At 45.7% G+C, this 22804-nt stretch overlaps 2 protein-coding genes across 2 annotated transcripts; one reads left to right on the top strand and one right to left on the bottom strand.

The window, feature by feature from the left end:
* On the top strand, window positions 1–21500 carry Iho1 (interactor of HORMAD1 1). Its single transcript, XM_032910186.1, has 7 exons — window positions 1–62; window positions 5846–6020; window positions 8417–8580; window positions 13394–13442; window positions 13816–13903; window positions 19419–19522; window positions 20412–21500. The coding sequence occupies exons 1-7, from the start codon at window positions 7–9 to the stop codon at window positions 21498–21500; spliced, it is 1725 nt and encodes a 574-aa protein (XP_032766077.1). The 5' UTR covers window positions 1–6.
* LOC116907223 (60S ribosomal protein L35a-like) lies at window positions 14299–14724 on the bottom strand. The gene has a single exon (XM_032910187.1). The coding sequence runs from the start codon at window positions 14664–14666 to the stop codon at window positions 14334–14336; it is 333 nt and encodes a 110-aa protein (XP_032766078.1). The 5' UTR covers window positions 14667–14724; the 3' UTR covers window positions 14299–14333.
* Window positions 21501–22804: the final 1304 nt, after the last annotated feature.

Below are 22804 nucleotides of genomic sequence, written 5' to 3'. Positions count from 1 at the left end.
TTAAAAATGAATTTTAATGTCTGGAATGTCAAAGAGATGCTCAGCATCCCCTCAGGCTCTGGGTGAGTTTCTTGGTTATTTGCTTTGATATTTAAGTCCTGTGATTTTTATCGAGTTTTGTAGGAAGTCTCTTTCCTATAGCTGCAGTTGCTATTGGATAGTGCTAAAGGTATCCTGTGCTACTCTTCTTTCCTTCTGTGGTGTCCCCTGCTACTCTCCTCTCCTCCTGTCACTGCTACTCCTCTCTATGTTTGTCTTTTTCCTCCCACTTGTTTTCTGGTTGGAAAAGTGATGTCAGTTTAGGGGATATAGCTGAGGGTAAAGTGCTTGTCTGTCAAATGCAAAGCCTTGAGTTCGAATCCCCAAGCCCAGATAAATAGTTGGGCACAGTGACATGTGCCTGAGGTCCATTAGAGGAGGCAGAGGCAGGAAGATTCTCTAAGAGTTCACAGACCAGCCAGCTGGGCCTGCGTGGCTGAGTTGCAGTGAGAGATCTTGTCTCCCACAGAAGGTGGACAGTACCCGAGGACAAGCACCCAATGTCATCCTCTGATTTCCATAGAGATGATGTTCATATATACACACACACACACCCTCACCCACATGAACATGCATTTGAACTTCCACACAGACACCCACAGGTAGTATTAATGCAACTCTGTATATCAACTCTGTTTACAAGATCGAGTCTTGGGATGGATCTTTGGGGATCAGATATAGAGCCCCAAATCATGAAATGCACCTGAAGCAGGCAACTTCAGGCAATTTCTACTTTGGAGTAGACAGAAATAAAATCAGTTCAGTGTTCAGATGTTTGATTGTCTGTGTGATGTAATGTGTAGCTGCTATGAGGATAAGAGCTTTTCCAACTACTGCCAAGCTCCACTGAGACACTGTGAGTGCGCTGTCTACTGTCCACTGAGGTGCACTAGTGTCTACCAGCTTGCAGCAAACCTGCCATTTCTCCGTTGGTGGGGATGGCTGGAAGGGGCTGTACAATTTTTGCATGTTTTCATTACTGGGTAGTTTCTTTCTGTCATAACACTTTCTCAGACAAATGTGCTAACTAGAGAGAGAGAAAGGGAGAGAGGGAGAGAGGGAGAGAGGGAGAGAGGGGGAGAGAGAGAGAGAGAGAGAGAGAGAGAGGAAGAAGAGGAGGAGAAGGAAGAAAATAATCTCATATAGAGGCTGAAGTGATGGGTCTGAAAGACCAAATTTTTTGAGTTCAGGCTCCATCTTAGAGAACCTGACCTAAGGTTGAACTCACTCGAGTTAACTAATAAACTGGCACCTAGCATGTTTCCAGGTTATTGTCTAACAAATCTGCACCTCCAGGTTACAAGCCTGCCCCTGACACTTCTCTTCCTAACAACCACCAATCAGGAGGAAAAGCATGTGCCCCGACCCCCATATAAAACCCTGAAAACTCGGGGTTGGGGATTTAGCTCAGTAGTAGAGTGCTTGCCTAGCAAGCGCAAGGCCCTGGGTTCCATCCTCAGCTCTGAAAAAAAGAAAAAGAAAAAAAAAAAAAACCCTGAAATCTAAAGCTGGAGATGCGCTCACTGTTAGAGCTCCACAAGCCTGGGTTAGGTCACCAGACCTTAAGAAACAACGTTGAAGGGCTGGAGAGATGGCTCAGCGGTTAAGAGCACTGTCTGCTCTTCCAGAGGTCCTAACTTCAATTCCCAGCAACCACGTGGTGGCTCACAACCATCTGAAATGGGATCTGATGCCCTCTTCTGTGTGTCTGAAGACAGCTACAGTGTGCTTATATGCATAAAAAATAAATAAATAAATCTTTAAAAATTAAAAAAAAAAAAAACAAAAACAACGTTTTGAAGTGGCTGTTGCTTACCGACCTTTACTGAATCCGCCTGATCTGCGTTCTAGTCCGGGAGGCGTAACTCTGCTTTTCCTCCTCTCTACCTTAAGCATCAGACACAGCCCTCGCATGGCTGTCCTAACACTGCACATTTCCACCCCTTCTCGTAACCACTCCCTTATGTCGATTTCTACAGCCCTCGGAGACTTCCATTGCTGATCTGAACTCAGCAAGCATGACTGTCTGTCTGTCTTCTCTCCGTTTCCCTCCTGGCAGTCATTGGTATGGACAGCTGGCCTGGCCTGTTGTTTTCCTCTCGAACCCTTGATAAAATGGTCCTCAATTCTGAAAAACGAAACAAAACTTGGGAGGCCACGGGTTTTAATGGTCTGTCAGCCTACCTGAAAAAAAGATCTCACCATTTATTTATTATGTATACATGTATGCCTCTGGCTCTGTGCGTGCATGTGTGCCGTGTTTCCCGTCCCCAAGTGGGCTACGTCTGTGTTGTCTTGGTAGTGGGTTCTAGCCACTGTGTTCAAGTGTGATTGTACCATCAACATCTACTGCAGCCCTGCAGATGTGAGGCGTGTACTCACACTGGATCTCACACTGCACTCTAGACTGTCCTGGAACTTACTTTTCCCTTCTAATTTGTTTCAAACCTTCTGCCTCATCCTCCTGAATGCTAGAATTACGATGTAAGCTACCTTCATATTCAGGTTTAAGCCCTGGCATGTATTTCCATGGAAAACAACTTACAAGTTCACAGCTTCCACCTGGGAAGCAAGAAAAGACACGTAAGACTCCAACGGGATAAAAGAGCAGCATCTGCTTCAAGAACAACTTTTGGCCAGATCCAAATTGTTCATAATCCCCATTATATGATTTGTTTGTTTTGAATCAGGATCACACTATGCCCCTGACTGGTCTAAAACTTCATGTAAATCAGGCTAGTCTTGGGCTCACAGAGGTCCACCTGCCCCTGCCTCTCAAGTGCTGGAACTAAAGGCATGTGTCACCACACCTGGCCATAATATCCTTGATATATGGGCCTGAATTGGCCTCATTAGCCTGTTCAGCTTCACATAACAAAGCGCCATGGACAATACGTGAAGAATGTGTGTTCACAATTCTGGAGGCAGAAAGGGTTGCACTAGGGTGTTAATACAGTTGGTGTCTGGTGCAGTGTCTCTCTCTTTCAGGCCAGCACCCTTCTCTCTGTTTTTACACAGTTGCCTAGGGTCAGAGATGGGGGTGGAGTGTTGAGCATTTGTCTAATTCTCTGGTGGCCTGTTTTGTTTGGTTGGGGTTTTTTTGTTTGTTTGGATTTTTTTGTTTTGTTTTGTTTTCAAGACAAGGTTTCTCTGGGTAGTTGGCTGTCCTGGAATTCTTTTTGTGAACCAACCTGGCCTTGAACTCACGGAGATCTGCCTGTCTCAGCCTTCTGAGTGCTGGAATTAAAGGCAAGTGTCTGGGTTCAGGCTCCTGTGTTTGTATTGTTATGGCTCCTTCTGTCTCCAATCCTGTCGCCTTCATTCACGTTCCAAATGATCTGTTGTAAACATGTATTTGTATAGGGTTAAAAATCCACAAAATGGGGTTGGGGATTTAGCTCAGTGGTAGGCGCTTGCCTAGGAAGCGCAAAGGCCCTGGGTTGGGTCCCCAGCTCAAAAAAAAAAAAAAAAAAAAAAAAAAAAAGAAAAAAAAAAATCCACAAAATGATATGTAATAGAGTTTACTTTAAATAAAGTTCTACTTTTTAAACTGTGTGTGTGTGTGTGTGTGTGTGTGTGTGTGTGTGTGTGTGTGTGTGTGTTATGGGCACAACGTTCAGAGAAGCTGGTCCTCTTCTGCCTTCATGAGTTCCAGTTTGTCGGGCTCATGCGACAAGAGCCTCTGCCTGCTGAGCAATGTTGCCCTAACAGTTTGGGGGGTTTTGTACTCAAAATTAATTTTGAAATTTATCCATGTGTTTTTACATAAATCCAGCTTCTTGCTTCCAACTACTGCATCAGCTAAATGCATTTGTACTTTATCTTTTTTCTTTATGATGAACAGATTTGTTTTTTAAAGAGAATGTCACACTGGGCAATGGTAATGCACGTTTTTGACCTCAGCACTCAGGAGGCAGAGGCCAGTGTGGACTTAGAGTTTTCAAAACCTGCTTTTAACAAGGGTTCTTAAATCCTTTAACCTCCCCTTTAGTCTCCCCCCCGGGTAGTGGAAAAGAAAGAAAGATTATTACGATACCAGGGATATGGACCTGTTTAGAATTAGTTCTTTGGAGCAAATCTCATCTGGTTGTGAGGATATCAGCAGTTCAGTTCACTTGAATCAGCAGTGGTAGCGGAATCCACTTGCAAACATCATTCATGAATCAGCAAGGACAGGTTGACCCAGAAGAGACCACGAGGCTCTGCTGTATGCTGTTTAGAAGTAGTTCCTTGAGGTGATTAATCTCAAATTGTCAGGATACTAACAGTCCACTTCAGTAGTGTCAGGATAGCAAACTCGAATCAGCAGTGGTGGCACAACCTAGCAGAAACAGCCCAGCCTCTGAGGAATCTGCATGAGTCAACAGGAGCGACCAGGACCAGCAGGGATACCAGGAAATGTTTTGTGCCATTCCTTTCTCAACAAAGTGAAAATCAGTGAAGGCGAAGACACAAGACCAACAAGGTGTTGCAAAGCTGGCTGTGCAAGCCCACCATCACTGAGTTCTGTTTATACTCCTTCCAAGCATCATGGGTCCTCCCACGGTTCTTGCCTCAGCAGAACATCACATTTGTATGTCTTAGCAAAACTTTACATAAATCTGTATCAGCTGACATACTCAGAAACTTCCACTTCACTCTTTCAATTGACCAGAGTTCAAGGAAGTAGCAGGAAGGCACCAGAACACCACCAGAAATTGTTTGGTGCGTTTCAATGAAGTCACGGCCAGTAAGGAGTGGCAAGGTGTACCAATACCATCCAGCGTCATCCACCTTCTGTGGGGTCGTATTTATATTCCTTTTTAACATCATGCATCCTTTCACGTTTTTGCTTTAGCAAAACATCCTCTATTCTGTGTCTGCCAGAAGTTTCTATTTCAGGCCAGTGTATCTCTGACTTTGAGGCCAGGCTGGTCTACAGAGTGAGTTCCAGGACAACCAGGGCAACACAGAGAAACCCTGTCTCGAAAAAGTAAACAAACCAACCGACCAAACAGAGAATGTCTCTTAATCCCAAAACGTTTTATAAACTTAGGTCTGAAAATGGTGTTTGTTGAGGCCGGCTCCTTTTAGCACAACTGTAGCCATTTTGTATTCAGAGTCCATTTGGCTCATAAAGTAGACTCCACTTCCCAGAAGTAATTATGCACAGCAGACACTGGAGAACGTTACCAGTAAGCCAAAAGTTATGGTCACTCACGCTCTGCTCTCTCAGTGTTCTGAAATCCCCTGTTCACCACCTGCCCCGACCCTTACCTCACTCAGGACCAATCAGCTTAAAGGCTGGCTCATGATACTTTGTCTGGTTAACCAAAGATGCTGTACCACTGCACTGCTTGCCTTTAAACTTTTGAGACTCTTTTTTCCTATAAAACGCCTGTCTTGAGGGCAGACTGACGCCACAGTTAGTTCTGAATGTTCAGTATCAGGGTGTGCGTTCAATAAACGATTCTTGCTTAACCGAGATCAGTGTTCGTATGGATTGTGTGGTGGTTCTTGAACAGCGTTGTGGCTCAAAATGCTGTAATACAAGGAAGGGTGGTGACGGTCCTTTCTGGTTGAATTTCCATATGATTGTTCTCCAGTTGTCAATCCAAATGTGAGCGGCGGTTCATAATTTCCTGTTCTTTGTAAGTCATACAGGCAGTGAATAGAGCATATTGACTTGGAGGTCAAAGCAAACATGGCAGAGGTCCACAACAGAGCACAGTGCTCTCCCCACACTGTTCTGAAGGAGTAGCTGTGAGTTATGACTTAATTTGTTCAGGATGCTTGCTTACATGATGTTTTTCTCGCTTTGTTTCAGGCTCACTAAACCGTCTAACTGGAATAGTAATCAGACTGACTGTTCTTCTCTCAGTGATTCCCAGTTCCTCTTTGGATCTCAGTTCTGTCCTGAAAATTCAGAAACTCTGTTACCACCCTTGGATGCTGGCACTTACTTAAGATACCCAAAACAGACACAACAGAATTCTGTAGATGTGAGTCTGACTTCCAGCTAGTTACATTTTTCTTTTTGAGAGAGAATCTTGCTATGTAGGCCACTCTGGGCTCTCCACCTCTGTTTTTAGCCTCCTGATTGTTGGAATTGTAGGTTTAAGCCACCACCCCTAGCTCTGAGTTCCGAATTTCTCTGTACATAATTCACAGTTATTATGGAGGTAAGCTTAAAAAACAATTGTTCTATTGGAACATGAACATACTTTAGAATTGTACTCTGAAGATTACTATCCTAAATGGGTTAGCGCTTGATGGATGGCTTTGTGAGTCAGGGTCTCACTATGTAGCCTTGGCTATCCTAGAACTCCTTAAATAGACCAGGCTGGCTCTGAATTTAGAGATCTGACTGCCTGTTCCTAAAAATTGGGATTAAAAGGATGCATCACCGTGGCTAGCTGATCCATGACTTATTAATTAACCTAGAGATCTGAAATTTTAAAAAGGAACAAAACAAACCACTTACATATACAGTTTCTTTTATTGCCAGAACAACATAAAATAGTGTCAGTCTGTTGAGCATTACTAGGGAGAGGCAAATCTGCATATTCCTTCACAATTGTGAAAACTCCTAAGAGCAATGGATTTTCTCAGATGGATTTATTGTTTGCTTTTCTTAGACAAAGTCTCTCTATTGTAGTCTTGGCTGTCCTAGAACTCACTATGTAGACCAGACTGGCTTCACACTCACAGAGATCCATCTGCCTCTGCCTTGAGAACACTGGGCTTCAAGGCATGAGCCATTAAACCTGCGGCTTCCGTAAGATAGGAGTAGAGGGGGTTACAGTGATGGCTCAGCAGGACAAATGCTCGCTGCATAAACCCGAAGACCTGAGTTTGGATTCCCAGAAGTCATCTGAAAGCACACATGATGGTACATGTCTAATCCTAGACAGGAAACCAGCGGGCCCGCTAGCCTGCCGTCTGCAGCAGTGAACACAGGAAGGGCTCACCAACACCTGAGGTCCTCAGACTTCCACACATGGCATACACATGCCCACACTTATGGACACAAACACACAACACAGGACTAAGTCCATAAATAAATAAATAAATAAATAAATAAATAAATAAATAAACAAACCCTTTGACTTAAAAGAAATAAAGGGACACATTTAGTTTTTCAGTGCTTTGATGGAATCAAGGACCTAGCAGGGCAAGTGCTCTACAGAGCTATAGTCTAGCTGTCTTAATTTTTAAAACATTCCTTCTTGGGGCTGGAGAGAGGGCTCAGTAGTTAACAGTACTGGCTGCTCTTCCAGAGGACCCAGGTTCAATTCCTAGCACCCACACGGGAGCTCATATCTATAACTCCAGTTCCAAAGGATCTGACATACACATTCATGCAGGCAAAACACCATAAAGAGTAAAAATTAAAACATTTATTCTTCCACAATGTCACGTCTGTATAATGTACTTTGATTCTCCATGGTCTTCTCTTACCTGCTTCCCCTTCCCTCTGAAGCCCTTCTTCCCAACAGGCTTCCCACAGCTTTTCTGTATTGTTTATCACCATTATTATTACTTTTCATTGTATCTTTGCTTCTGAGACCAAGTTTCATGTTGCCCTAGCTGGCCTCAAAGGCACTGTGTATCCAAAGATGACCAGGAACTTCTTGATTATTGATAATATTACATTCATTTGTTGGCTGTTTGTTATTTGTGTCTTTGGGCGTGGAGGACACCTCGGCAGAGGTGGTTTTGTCCTCCTACCATGTGGATTTCAGGGAGAGAATTCAGGTTGTCAGGTTTGGTTACAGGCTGTGCCATCTCCTAGGTGTGACTGAGTTTCTTAACCTCCTAGGTCCACAGGCCTGCATTATCACTTTGTTATCTTTTTATGAAAATTAGTTACATTTGTTCATCTGTGAGGGTTCAGCACTCACTGTCTTAGTTATGGCTGTGAAGGGACACCGTGACCAATGCAGGGACAAGGCAGGATGTAGGCAGGTACTGGAGCTGTGGTTGAGACCTACACCCTAATTTGTAAGCAGAGAGAGACTTGGAGTTTGGCAACTGAAACCTCAAAGCCCATCCTCAGTGACACACTTACTCCAACAAGGCCATGCCCCCTCCATTGCCTCCTCAACCTTCTGATCCTTTCAGCACCCTTCCTGGTGACAAAGTGTTCAAATCTGTATGAGCCTATGGCACCATTCTTATTCAGTCCACCATAAGCACTGAAGTCCAAGCAGCTAAAAAAAAAAAAAAAATAAATAAATAAAAAATAAATAAATAAATAAATAAAATTTCCTGGTAGACACAATAATGGAAAAACAATATGCTTTATTTTCCACCTTTGCCTGGAACTTAAATATGATTCTGCCTTGTACAGAGAGAACAGTATGTGACATTTGGCATTTTTTTTTCTGTTTCACAGAATGAACCTAGTATTTTCACAAAATACCAGGCGAAGCCCCAGTTGTTTGGAGGCGATACAAAAGGTGAAGGCTTATTTTCTCTTCCTTTGCCAGTTGGGAAACCAAAAGGACTCTCAAAACAGTTTGAGGAGAAAAAACGAAGGGCAACCGACCAATCTGACAGGTACGCACACCTTTTTTTTTTTTTTTTTTTTTTTTTCCCTTTTTTCTTTTTTTTTGGAGCTGGGGACTGAACCCAGGGCCTTGCGCTTCCTAGGCAAGCGCTCTACCACTGAGCTAAATCCCCAACCCCAGCTAAATCCCCAACCCCACACACACCTTTTAAGAGGACGAGAAAGCTCTTGTTTTCTGAAGGAAACAAAATGCACTATTAATAATCAAATTATTCAATGTTAGTATAATAGCATGCATTTATCATAGCAAACAGAATAAATATTACATACACAATTCACATACATGTGTGCGCACAAACATGGGGGTGGTCAGTGGCATAGAAAGATAGAGAAACTGATTTATTTTGGAAGTCAGTAGGTCCCATAAATCAACCGTATGCATGCTAGAGAATCAAGGGTGCAGAGGTCTAACTGAGTCTGAGCAGAGGGCCCAGAAGGAAGGGGAGAGAAGGCTGCTCCTTACGTTTTGAAGTGTGAAGACTCAAGAACTAGGAACTCCACCGTCCAGGGCAGAAGACGCTGGACATCATAGCCCATGAGGACAGTCTTCCCTTCCTTTAGCCTCTGGTCAGGCCATCAGTATTGGGTAATGTATCTGCCCTTTGGTAAAGGTTAACTTGCTTTCTTTTTTTCTTTTAAGGGTATCATGTAGCATCCCCCCAATATATATCAGCAAAAGAGTGCTTACCTAGCATGCCAGGACCTTCGGTTTATTCTCCATTTCCACAAATAAATAAATAAGTATTAAATGGAAAACCAGGAGGGCAACATTGCAACACGCTAGATGTTGAGATGCATGACAGTAATCCCAGTTTTTAGAAGGCAGAGACAGGAGGGTCAGGAGTTCAAGGTCATCTTGGCAACACAGTGAGTTCTGCTTACCCATCAGTTTGAGTTATGGACAAAAATGGCTTACCTTTAATCCAGCACTCCAGAGGCAGAGGCAGGTGGATCTCTGAGAGTTCAAGACCAGCCTGGTCTGCAGAGGGAGTTCCAGGACAGCCAGGGCTGCACAGAAAAACTGTCTCAAAAAACAAATAAAAAACCAAACCAACCAAACAAGCAACAGCCTGGATAAGGAAGAGTCATTCATTCGGCTCAAAACTCCAGGTTATAGAACATCTCTGTGGAGAAGTCAAGAGCAGGAACTCAAAGCAACTGCTAACAACACATGCACAGTTTGAGAGCAGAGAGAGCATGCTCTCCCTTCTACAGTTCAGGACCCATTCCTAGGGAATGGTGCTACACTTTGAAGCAAAGTCTTCTCATATCAATTAATGTAATCACGACAATCACTAATATACCCACAAATCAACTTAATCTGGATGGTTTCTTATTGAGATTCCCTTCTCACGTTGTTCTACGTTGTCAAGTTGACAGTTGAAACTAACCATCCCTGTGTGGGCGCCTGCCTATGAAAAGCAGAGCTGAACCTCAGATGTTTCCCTCAATCATCCTCTACCTTTTTTGGCTTCTACCAAATTTTTATCTCAGTGAACTTTGATCTCATGAATTTAGCTTACACTAGATAAGTAGCAAGTACCAAGTATCTTCTGATTCTGTCTTCCCAGCACTAGAATTACAGACATGCATCCCCATGCCTGGCTTTTATGTACATGCTGTGGTTACAAACTCAGGTCCTTGTTCTTCCAAGGCAAATATTTTATCCGCTGAGCTGTCTTTCCACCCGCCCTGCCTTGGTTTTTGAAGCAAGGTCTCTCACTAGGACCTGGGATTCTCTAATTGGGCTAGTTTAGCTGGCTGCTGAGACAGCAATTACTAGAGTATTGTACCTAGCTATGGGTGCCTGATCCAGGACTCAAGACCTTATGTTTTATAGGAGCTGTCTCCCTAGCCCGCAAACTCTTGCCTGTTAAGTTTTTCTATTAAGCTTTTGTTTGTTTGAGACAGGAACTCACTGTATAGCCCAGACTGGCTGAAAATTTGTAATGATTCCCTTTGCCTTAGACTCTCAAGTCCTAGAGTCATGGAAATGGGCCACCAATACTCAGCTAGGAATTACTTTATGCGTTCTTCAATGTGACTTGTGGATTTTTTTTTTTCTTTTTTTCGGAGCTGGGGACCGAACCCAGGGCCTTGCGCTTGCTAGGCAAGCGCTCTACCACTGAGCTAAATCCTCAACCCCGACTTGTGGATTTTAATGTAACCACTATAACTTTTGTCTCTGGAAGTCAAAAATGATTTTTTTTTGAAAAATGAAAAATTCAAGTAATATATTGCTCCTATCTAAATGTTTTCCTTCTAGATTTTACTTCTCAGATCATCTAGCTTGAGTTGGGTTTCTCTGTATAGACAAGGCTGGCTTGGAATTGCCCGAGATTCAGCGCCTCTGCCCTGACTGCCCCAGTGCAGGGACAGGAGGCCACTTTTTTTTTTTTTTTTTTGCTTCTCAGCACTCACAACAGCTAATAACTGTGAGCCAGTTGCTGTTGGTTGGTTGGTTTTTCTTTCTCCAGACAGGGTTTCTGTTTGTTTGTTTGTTTTTTGGTTATTTTTTTTTTCCAGAGCTGAGGACCGAACCCAGGGCCTTGCGCTCGCTAGGCAAGCGCTCTACCACTGAGCTAAATCCCCAAACCCCCAGACAGGGTTTCTTTGTGCATCCCTGGCTGTTCTGGTACTCACTCTGTAGACCAAGCTGGCCTGAAACTCAGAAATCCACATGCCTCTGCCTCTCAAGTGCTGTTCTATATGAATTTTTAAATTCAGTTGATTAAAAAAATAATTCCCTTAGAAATAGGAAGTTATTATTGCTCTTCCAGAGGACCTGGGTTTAATTCCTAGCACCAGCATGGTGGCTCACAACCATTGATAACTTCAGTTACAGAGGCTCTGATGACCTCTTCTGGACTCTGAAAACACCAGGCACACACGTGGTGTACATACATGGGCAAAACACTCATAAAGACAAAAATGTAAGCCAGGCCAGGCATGGTGTCTCACACCTCGCAAGGAGACGGGCAGATCTCTGTCAGTTTGAGGCTAGCCTGGTCTACAAAGAGAGTTCCAGGACAGTCAGAGATACACACAGAAATGCTGTCTTGAAAAACCAAAGCAGGGTTGGAGATTTAGCTCAGTGGTAGAGCGCTTGCCTAGCAAGCGCAAGGCCCTGGGTTCGGTCCCCAGCTCCGGGGGAAAAAAAAAAAAAACCAAAGCAAACCAAACCAAACAAAGAAAATTTAAAACCAGACATTATGGCTTTCTCCCAACTTCTCTGAATTTAGAAGGCTGAGGCAGGAGCATTGCCAGGAATTGTCTGCATCTGGAGAGATGGCTCAGCATTTAAGAGTGTTTGCGGGGTTGGGGATTTAGCTCGGTGGTAGAGCGCTTACCTAGGAAGCACAAGGCCCTGGGTTCGGTCCCCAGCTCCGAAAAAAAGAGTGTTTGCTACTCCTGTAGAGAACCCAGGTTCAGTTCTCAGCCCTCAAGACAGCTCATAACTGTGCTGAATTCCAGGATCCATTGCCCTCCTCTGGCCTTCACAGGTGCGGGGCACACACATGGTGCACCAAATCCTTAAATGCAGACTAAATACTCATACAGATAAAACGGTATTTAGGGGTTGGGGATTTAGCTCAGTGGTAGAGCACTTGCCTAGCAAGCGCAAGGCCCTGGGTTCGGTCCCCAGCTCCGAAAAAAAGAAAAAACAAAACAGAATAACAAGACAGCATTTAGGAAAACCTAAAGACGCACTGTGTGGGTAGAGGACTTGTCACAAAAGCCGATGACCTGATAGTAATTCCTGCGATGAACCAACTCTCTCACAAATTGTCCTCTGACTTCCACTCCAAACTGTATACACATGGGGGCATGTCCACACATGTGTGTACACACACGAACTCTAATGAATGTAGTTAAAAAGAGCTGGGCCAGTTGATAGCCCAGTGGGAGGAAATACTTGCTGACCACATGCCTTTAATCCCCAGAATCTTGATGGCTGAAGACGAGGCCTGGCGTCTCAAGTGTCTACTAGTCTCCACATGAGTGCTGTGCATTTGTGCATGAACACACAATGTACATTTTTTAACTAAGAAATACAAAAGTTAGGGGTTGGGGATTTAGCTCAGTGGTAGAGCGCTTGCCTAGCAAACGCAAGGCCCTGGGTTCGGTCCCCAGCTCCGGAAAAAAGAAAAAAAAAAAAAAGAAATACAAAAGTTGTAATTTAAACTACTTTGTGTATTTACACAGTTTTGTTTGCTTGTTTTGAGGCACAGTGATATGTGGCTGTGGTTGGTCCGGAACTCTCTAGACCAGGCTAGCCTTGAACTCACAGAAATCCACCTGCTCTTACCTACCTAATCGCTGAGGTTAAAGGAGGGCACTACCGTACCCAGACTATTTTAATCATCACATCTGTTTATTAATTCACGTGCATTCCTGCTATAGCATATAGGACAGATAAGGCATGTGCCTGTCTCAAAAGATAGGGACGAAGAGTGGGGAAGATGGCTCAGCTCTAGGTGTGCTTGCAGAGGACCCAGGTGGTTCACACACATCCCTGACCCCAGCTCCGGGAGAGCCCACAGCCTCTCCTGAGCTCCCTGGGCACCAGGTATGCACGTGGTCCACAGACACATGCGACAGACAAACCCTTACACTGTGATAAGTAAGTCTTAAAGGGGGCAGGGGATAGAAGGGAAGTAAGGCAGCCACGGGGTGGAAGGAAGAGAGAGAATGGGATTCCCATTGGACCACCGAGGTCTCAGGCCGACTCCATCTTAGTTATCTGTGTTTTGTCAGTGGGGCACAAGGTTTTATTCTCTGTCCTTTCCCTCTTTACCCTAGTGAGACGCTGCACAACTTCGTTTCTCATTTTCCAGAAGTCATCCACAAGGTAGGTTCAGCTGAGGTTCAGAGAGTTAGTGTCGGGAGCGCACGCAGAACACCAGTGTCTTTACCGTATTAGCATTAAATAGCAGTTCTCCACGGCAGGAAGTCGTGCTTTCTTTTCTCTTTTCCTTCTTTATTTAAGTTTATTTTATGCATTGGTGTTTTGTCGGCACGTATGTGCACAGATCACATGTGCACCGTGTCCTTGGAGGCCAGCAGCCATCGTTGCCCTGGAGCTGGAGTTAGAGACAGTTGTGAGCTACTGCCTTTTGGGTGCTGGGAATCAAACCCTGATTTCTGGAAGAGCAGACAGCGCTCCTAACCCCTGACCAGTTCTCCAGTCACCACGTGATTCCTTTCTTAATTTTGTTTCTTAGTTGCAGACAGCTGTGGAAAAGTCTGAGGACCATCTCAGCTCTAGAAGCCAGTCTATTTTAGACTCCGTGGAGACCATAGCCAAGACCTGTGAGTGCCCCATGGTTTTCGTTCATTGCTATTTTTTAAATTTTTGTCAGTGTCTCAAGGTTAATGTTAGCAGCAGAGGGCACTGGTGAGCCATGAATGTGACCTTTCTGACCTAACCAGGTTTCCAGAGTGATTTCCTATTGTTCAAGATAATAGGTAAGTGCATAAAAGGAGGCTGGCCTACCTGCATGACAGAGCCACTGCTGTGGGACAACACTGTTTCGTTGTTTTTTGTTTTGTTTTGCGGCAGGGTATCTCTCTCCATAGTCCTGGCCGCTTGGAACCCACCACCAGGCTGGCTACCTCTGCTTCCCAGGTGCTGGAATTAAAGGTGTGCTTCACCACACCCGGCTTGTAAACTTTAGTGCAATTTTTTTTTTCTTTTTTACAGGAGCACAAATCTACTTTTATTTATTTACTCTCCATTAGTTTAAATCCGGGATGGATACAGCATCACACAGATTCTGTGTCCAATGGCCTTTGCAGGAAGGTTGCTTCGGAATTTGGCAGGAACCATGCCACTGTTTCCATGGGCCTGAGTTACTTTTCCCCAGATCACTCTGGTTTTGTTTGGTTTGCCTCCAGGAGTCACTGTATTGTTTTTTGCTTTGTACACATAAGCACTCCTCTTGCCTAAGTAAAACTCAGTTCCATCTTGGGCATAAACACCTTCAATTTTAAGAAGAGCCGTGTGCTCTCTTTGGTTCCGGAGGCCTCGCTTGTAGCCAGCAAAAATGGCCTTGCACCACAGCCTTCCAGACATACTTGTTTTTTTAGAAGTCCTGTTCCCAGCAGGCCTCCAAATGCGCCAAGATGGTGGAAAGAGCTAGTGCAATTTTTTAATTTAATTTTATTTATTTAGAAAAAAATGTTTGTCTATGTAGCACTGTCTGGCCTGGAACTTCTAAATGACCAGGCTAAAAGTATACATTAGAGAACATCACTTAGGTAGTTCAGACTTTTAGAATGTGAATGGGTTCGTAGGACTGGAGGTACAGACAGTTGTGACCCGCCTTGCTGTGTAAGTCCTGGGAATCAGATCCAGACCATCTGGAAGAGTGGGAGACACACGAGCCATCTCACTAGCCCATGCTGACACCTCGATCCCATGACGGCTTTTATGAAGTACTGATCCTCCGCTAATTGCTGTCTCAGGGTGGCTCCGCCAGCCTTCTCCTCAGGCCTGAAATGAGTCAGCAGCCTCCTGAGCCTCACATGGCTTGCCTGCTCTGTCGCTGTCTGTAGACACACTCCTCCTTAGGAGTTGGAAATACTCCAGTCACCTGCTGTTCTTCTCACTGCCTTGGTTTCAGTGAGAGTTGTTTTGTGATGAATCAGCCTTGGTCTTAATGTCAGTTATAGAGTGCTGTTTGCAAATTCCCCTCCCCCTCCAATTAAGTGGCTTACATGCAGACGAATGCCTTTGTAGACACTCAGCACACTGGTCTCCCTAGCTGGACACTTCTCCAAGGACATAGGTGCTCGAGCAGCGAGGCTGGTTTGCATTTCTTTATTTTTCATTTTAAACTAATTCAAGTCAGCTCATTCACATTTACAAAAATCAATGCCTTTGCATGGCTCATAAAATAATTTCCATCTGTCTGAAAAGCACTGTACTGTTTGTCCACTGACGTCCAACCTGGGCATCACCACAGGGGCAACTGTTCATCCGTTTAGATAGGTTAGACTAGAACTGTTACCCCCACAAGTAGCAATGCTGAGGACAGAGGCAAATGAGGGATGTGAAGGAGTGACTCTTGTGCGGATGCCCCAGTCACGTACTCTTGGCTTTCTATTGCTTTAAGAAGCGATGATGTGTGGGGTGGTGGTGATGGCGGTGAACACCTTTAACCCTGTGGAAGCAGATAGATCTCTGGGTTCGAGGCCAGCCTGGTCTACCGAGTGAGTTACAAAGCTACACAGAGACATCCTATCTCAGAAGACAAACAAACAAACAAGCAAAGCAGCAACAAGAAGAAGTGAAGGTTTGTTAGGCTTCCAGAGTGTTTAGTTTATAGCTGTTTGTGGGAACGCTGCTTTGTGGTGAGAACACGTGGTGGAGGATGTTTGTCTACCTCACAGTTCTGGAAAGCAGAGGTTAATTGAAGGATTAGGTCCCATATTCCATGTGTGTAAGGAAACATTCCCAATGATCTGACTTATTTTTACTAGGTCCTACCTCCTAGTACTGCCTCTACCCACGACTGCTTCAGGCAGACAAGTCAGGAGGGTCAGGAGCTTAGGGATAGCCTTGGCTGCATGGGGAACTGAAGGCCAGTCTTGGTTACAGTGAGACCCTGTCTCAACAAAACCAAACCGGACAAAACTTTTTAAAAATATATTTATTTTCTGGGTGGGGATGTGCACGCCTTTAATCCCAGTTCTCAGGAGGAAGAGCAGAGGGGGTTTGAAGCCAGACTGATCTACAGAGCAAGTTCCAGGACAGTGAGGGCTGCACCCGGTCATGAAAAAAAAATAAAAATAAAGAGGATTTGCCAGGCGCTGGTGGAGTTGGGGGCTGGCAGTAGAAGCAATGGCAACTTTTAAAAAGGCTGGGGTTCACCTTGGCAGCAAGGCCGGTTCCAAAAGCATCCCGTCCCCTTCCCGCATCTCCCTGACAGCTGGCGGTGTAGGGGTACGCCACTACTTGGTCTATGCAGTTAAGTATAGAAACAGTGGAGTGTGCTGTAGGTACCCTCTAAAGGTATGCACCTCTGGGACTGGCTCTTTCTGGGTAAATGTTGTCCTTCTGAGTGGTGGAGCAAGGCCTGTAATTCCAGCACTTGGGCGGTAGAGGCAGGGCGATTAGGACAGCCTGGGGAATTTGAAACCAGCCCTGCTGAAGGGACTCTGGCCAGCCTGGGCACGGCAAGCATGGCTCTGGCAGGCCTTGCCCTTCCCTACTTCTCTCTCCTGGCTAAAACCAGTAGATTACACTCCTAAGCCAGCCGCCAAAGTCTGTTCCCTTATTTGGTCACTTCCTCCCCTGGGGCTGACTACCAAGGATCTGCTGTCTAAGTGTTGAGATCCAGTAATCAGAAGTCCTCTTTGCTGGCCCTAATTAACTTGTCCAATCAAAATTAAACACCTCATCCTCACATGAAGTTTCCCCTTTCACCTTTATAAACCACCATTTGCCTGTCTTCTCTCTATAGAGGCAGTCCTTTGTCTACCCGACAATATCCTTCCCCTCCCTAGGCCTCTATCTCCCGTCTTGGCTGTGCTCTTATTCCTGGCTCTGTCCTTGTGGGACAAATAAATCTCCTTTGTGCTGAGAACTCGATCATGGGGTGTCTTGTATCAGATGCTGGTCCCTTCATGGGCTACATGAGAACTCGATCATGGGGTGTCTTGTATCAGATGCTGGCCCCTTCATGGGCTACATGAGAACTCGATCATGGGGTGTCTTGTATCAGATGCTGGTCCCTTCATGGGCTACATGAGAACTTGTCTCAAAAACAAAAACAAAACAAAACCACCCCTGTCAACAGCAACAAAAAACAGGCATGGTGGGCCTTTAATTCCAGCATTCTGCAGGCAGAGGCAGGTAGATTATTCGTAAATTCTATGCCAACTAGAACTGGGTAGTGAAACTGTGTCTCAAAAAGTTAATGGGGGCTGGAGAGATGGCTCAGCGGTTGAGAGCACTGACTGCTCTTCCAGAGGTCCTGAGTTCCAATTCCCAGCAACCACATGGTGGCTCACAACCCCCTGTACTAGGATCTGGTGCCCTCTTCTGGTGTGCAGGCAGACCATTGTATACATAGTAAATAAATAGATCTCTAATAAACAAAAAACAAACAAATGCCCGATGACTCAAATCCTCAATTCCACCATTCAGAAGGCAGAGGCAGGTGGATGTCTGTGAGTTTGAGACCAGCTTGATCTATTGAGATGACTCAGTAGGTAGTCCCTGGGATTGCTCCGAAGTTCAGGGTCACCCTTGGCTGGTAAGGAGTGTGAGGCCATTGCTGGGCAGTGAGAGACCCTATTTAGAAAGAAAAACAAAAATTAAAAAATGATGCACTTGGGGTTGGGGATTTAGCTCAGTGGTAGAGCGCTTGCCTAGCAAGCGCAAGGCCTTGGGTTCGGTCCCCAGCTCCAAAAAAAAAGAAAAAAGAAAAAAAAAAAAGATGCACTTAAAAAATGTGGTGTGGGGTTGGGGATTTGGCTCAGTGGTAGAGCGCTTGCCTAGGAAGCGCCAAGGCCCTGGGTTCGGTCCCCAGCCCGAAAAAAAAAAAAAAAAAAAAAAAAAAAAAAAAAAAAAAAATGTGGTGTCCTCTTCCTTACAACACTTACTGTATTACTCAACAGTAATTCGTACACTTGTCATTGGTTATGTTTTCCCTGACACCATTTCTCTTTTTTTAGTTTTAAAGAGTGTAGCTGGGTATAGTGGTGCACACCTTAGTCCCAGCCGGTGGTGGTTGCCTCACACCCTTAATCCTAGCACTCAGGAGGCAGAGGCAGATCTGAGTGTAAGGCCAGCCTGTTCCACAGAGTGAGCTCCAGGCCAAGCAGAGCTACACACAGAGAAGCCTGTCTTGAAAACAAAAAACAAAATGATGAGAGGGGGAGGGAGGGAGGAGGGAGGGAGGAGAGAGAGAGAGAGAGAGAGAGAGAGAGAGAGAGAGAGAGAGAGAGAGAGGAGAGAGAGAAAAGATAAAATGGGGAGGAAGGTGGGGCACCTTTAGTGGCCTGTGCCAAGGCGTGCTGCTAAGAAATTTTGCCCACAACAGATGTGACGGAAGAGGTTTACTGGGAAGGACAGCTGTTTAGGACTGGGGGACCTGAGGGAGAGAAGACAGACAGGCACACAGACAGACAAAGAACAAGACAGAATGAGGGAGAGACAGAGAGGGAGCAGGGAACAGAGAGAAACAGGGAATGAGAGAGCTCTGGGGTGGCCTGAGGCTTTTCTGCACCGCGCCTGTCGGGCCTGGCAGTGGAGTTGGAGATGGGTGTTGCTGCAAAGCTGTGGGTAGGTCTCTGAGGGCAGACGGGTGGAAGTGCCTGGTTGCTGACAATATGTATATAATATGTACGTATGCATGATGTGCGTGTGTGCATGTGTGTGTGTTCAGTGTTGGGTATATAGAAAGATAGTTGATAAATATTGGGAGTTTGGGGGAAGGTTGTGTTATTTTACTTCCTTTTTTTTTTTTTTTTTTTTTTTTTTTTTTTTTTTTGGAGCTGGGGACCCGAACAGGGCCTCGCTCTTGCTAAAAGCGCTCTACCACTGAGCTAAATCCCCCAACCCTTTACTTCCCTTTTTGAGACATGGTCTTACCTGGGACTCATAGCATCCGTATGACTCAACCTTTCAAGTGCAAAGACTGCAGGCCTGTGCTTGTGGGGAGACTGTGGGGGTCAAGAGGACCGAGTCCTGGACATTAGCAGAGACGGATGTGGTGCATCATACTGGAATGCAGCTCCTGCCTTTCACTGCCATGCTCTGAGCCGGTGACCTGTACTGTCAGTCCTTAGGAAGACTTTGTCTTTGTTTTGTGTTTAGTTCAAGAGACTGCGAGGGTTCAGCATGACCTGATGGTTGAGGTAGTGAAAGACAAAGGCAGCGTGGAGCAGGCCGTCCTTGAGATACAGAGGGCATGTGCAGCTGTGAGTATGAACGCCAAGCTCTTGTTTGGTTGGCTTTGTTGTCCAGGCTTGTCCTGAGGTAATGGTCTGGTGTGCTTGCCCAGCCTCCCGAGGAGCTCAGATACAGATCCTGCCACTGCCCACGTGATATTCAGGCTTTGTCTCTAAGATCGAGAGACACTTAATGTGTGAGAGATTTCCATCCAAGACGAGAGCCCAGGATGGTGGCTCATTAAGTCAGGATGTAGCCTACCATAGCTCAGGGTTCCCTGGCAGGATGTGTACCCAGGCCTTGCTCACAGTGCAACTGTGCTTACTGTGTGAGGGACAAACTGCACTGGTTGCTTCTTACTTTTTTTTTTTTTTTTTTGGTTTTTTTTTGGAGCTGGGGACCCGAACAGGGTCTTGCGCTTCCTAGGCAAGCGCTCTACCACTGAGCTAAATCCCCAACCCCTATATTTTTTTTGTTTTATGTTTTGACCTGGGGTCTCTTTCCTGTAGCATAGACTGTTTAGAACTGACTATGAAACCCAAGGTAGCCTCTGACCCAGGTCAATACTCTTTTTAATTTATAGTTTTAGATTCATTTCTTTTTATATATTCAAGTGTTTTGTTTGCGTGTGTGTCACTGTAGCATGTATATGTGTGGTTCTCATAGAGGTCAGAGGAAGGCATCAGATACCCTGGAACAGGAGGTGCACATGGTTGCAAGCCACCATGTGGGTTTTGGATCCTGTGCAAGAGCAGCAAGTACCCTCAAGCCCTGAGGTGTCTGTCCCTCCAGGCCCTCATGGACATTAGTGCTCTTGACACAGCCGTCTCAGCTGGGATTAGGGTGTGAGCCCCGCCCACACAGCCCCGCCCACACACCTGTCCTCACACCTCATCATGTCTCTTACTTCCTTTCCAGAGACAAGCAGAATTTATGGAGATGAAATCCACCCTGAAGAACCTTGAAGTTTTAGTTGTCCAGCAGAGTAAGGACTTCCAGCAGTTTTGTGATAATCTGGGCCAGCTCATTGTGCCTAGTGTCCTAGGAGAGCTGAAAAAATTCACCTCTGTTCCTCAAGTGCTTGGGCATCTGAAAGACAGCGCCTCTCAGACCTCCCCATCTCTGACCCAGAGCCATCATTATCCCAGGCAGGAACCGTATCCCTCTGAGGAGCCAGCTACTTGGCAGGGCCAGGAGCCTCCTGCAGGGAATCCCAGTAGGGGTTCCCAGGGGCCTACAGAGTTCGGTGTCTGGGATGAAGGAGCAGAGAGCGACGTTTTTCAAAAGGCTACCTTGCCAACAGACAGGCCACACAGAGGCAGTGAGCATGTGAAGGGCAAGGCCGTGCAGACGTACTGTAAGAACTGGGTTATGACCTCCAGAAGCCTCAGTAACCACTTCTCTGTCCCAGGCCAGAAGGCCGGCAACGAGCAGGACCTGACTGCCCAAGGCGCCTCCCAGCTGGACTTTAAGTCTGAAGCCACAGTGGAGGATGTCTGCCCCACATACGAGGCCCAAAGCAAGTGTGCCCTTGACTCATTTGAACAGTCAGCAGCTGAACAGAAGGGAGCCAGGACCTGCAGAAAAAGGAGGAGAGGCAAGAAGCAGCAGCCGAGGCGAGCAAAGAGAGGCAGGCTTCTAGCTAGGGTGCAAAAGCAGGCCTCAGGGAAGGCCTGTGCCATCACGGCCGAGCGTCCCTGTCCCCAGTCTTCAGTTTGTAGCTCACAGGGGCCCCTCATCTGTTGGCTGCCTCTGAGGAGCTCCACCAAGTCAGCTTGTCATATTTTAGGAGGAAGAGGAGAGACCAGTACGACAGCAGGGGCAGTGCAGGGGAACCTCCTGAAGTCTTCCCAGCACTCCTCCACAGACAGCAGTTCCCAGGGGGACCAGCAGATAAATTGGTTCAGTGACATCAGCCTTGAAAACCTAGAGCCTCCTCTGTGTAAGAAGGGAGGGAAGAATTTGCTCTCTGACCCAGATTTTGATAGCAGCGATGATGATTTCTAACCTGCCAACAGTGACGTTAGCCGGTGGTTTGTTATCTCAGTCAGAACCACAATGTAGGACATTGGATTGGGCAGCATCACACAGCACCTGAAGTTGGCCTATCCAGCCTCAGACCAGAGGCCTTGACTGGCCAGTGGGAGGTAGGGGAGAAGCAGCACTCAATTTTCAGTTGCTGCTCACTAGAAGGGAAGTTATGGAGAAGAAATGTGTGGAGACAGTGAGGAGAATTCGGGGAGTAGCCTGAGGTAAAGGCATCAGAAAGGCAGCTGTGTACACTTGGAGAAAAGGGAATCGGCCTCCTTATGGAATACTATTTAGAAGAACTCTCATAAAACATTTGTGACTCAAGACGTGCCCTGTACCTCTGATTCCCTTCTGAGCCTCAGCTTTATCTAGTGCTGTCACAGAGTTTTGTCTTTTCAATGAGAGGACATGTTACAGGGAACACCATTAGATGGGTTTATTGTGAATTTGCATTCTCCTACCTCAGCCTTCAGAATGTTGGCACTATAAACATGTCTCGATTCTCAACTGGAAAGCAGGCTACTTCAGAACAGAGTGGTGATCCTGGTGCTGGTCTGCATGTCTCTAATCCCAGCACTGGGGAGGTAGAGGCAGGTCTCTGAGTCCACAGAACAACCCAAAACCACAGCAGCAACAACAAAAACCCAAAACAAACAGAACAGAGCGTTAAAGCTGCCTATGGGAGTGGGGTGTGGTGGCTCATGCCTGAGCAGCAAGAAAGGTTCCTCCCAGCCCTTCCCAGACTGACTTCAGGCACTTACAGGGCCATCAGAAGGAAGCTTTGAGACCAAAGGACCTTATTCCTGTTGAACAATTGTAGTGTTGGTTATATTTTATTTCTATCTCTTGTTGATATTTACTGTTCTATTTTAATCCAAACCCTGTGAATTTAAGTATTTTTCAGGTAGTGTTTGTGAATGAGCCCTTCTAGAACCATCTGATTGTTAAGTGCCAAAGATGGACCCTGTGATGCTAGGCTCTGCTGTTGTAAAACGCTGTTTCTTCAAAAGTATTTCATTGTGTGTAATGACATCAGAGTCCATGTGACTCCGTGGTAACATCTCTAACACGACTGAGATAATTAAAAATTACACTCTATGTCTCTGGCAGTCATTGGGAAAGGGTATCGTTTCCCGTTTTATTCCCATGGCTCTTTACTGTCTTTTTTTATTCTCTCTCTTTTTTAATGTTCCTGCCAGACTTGGTGAGCGTGACACAGGCCCAAACACGTCCCTGGAACACACAGCATTTTTGGCTCTTCAGATGCTCCCAGAGCTGTA

This window comes from Rattus rattus, chromosome 8, assembly GCF_011064425.1.
Source record: "Rattus rattus isolate New Zealand chromosome 8, Rrattus_CSIRO_v1, whole genome shotgun sequence".
In the NCBI taxonomy this organism is placed as follows: Eukaryota; Metazoa; Chordata; class Mammalia; order Rodentia; family Muridae; genus Rattus; species Rattus rattus.
This window is presented reverse-complemented; position numbering and strand designations above follow the sequence as displayed.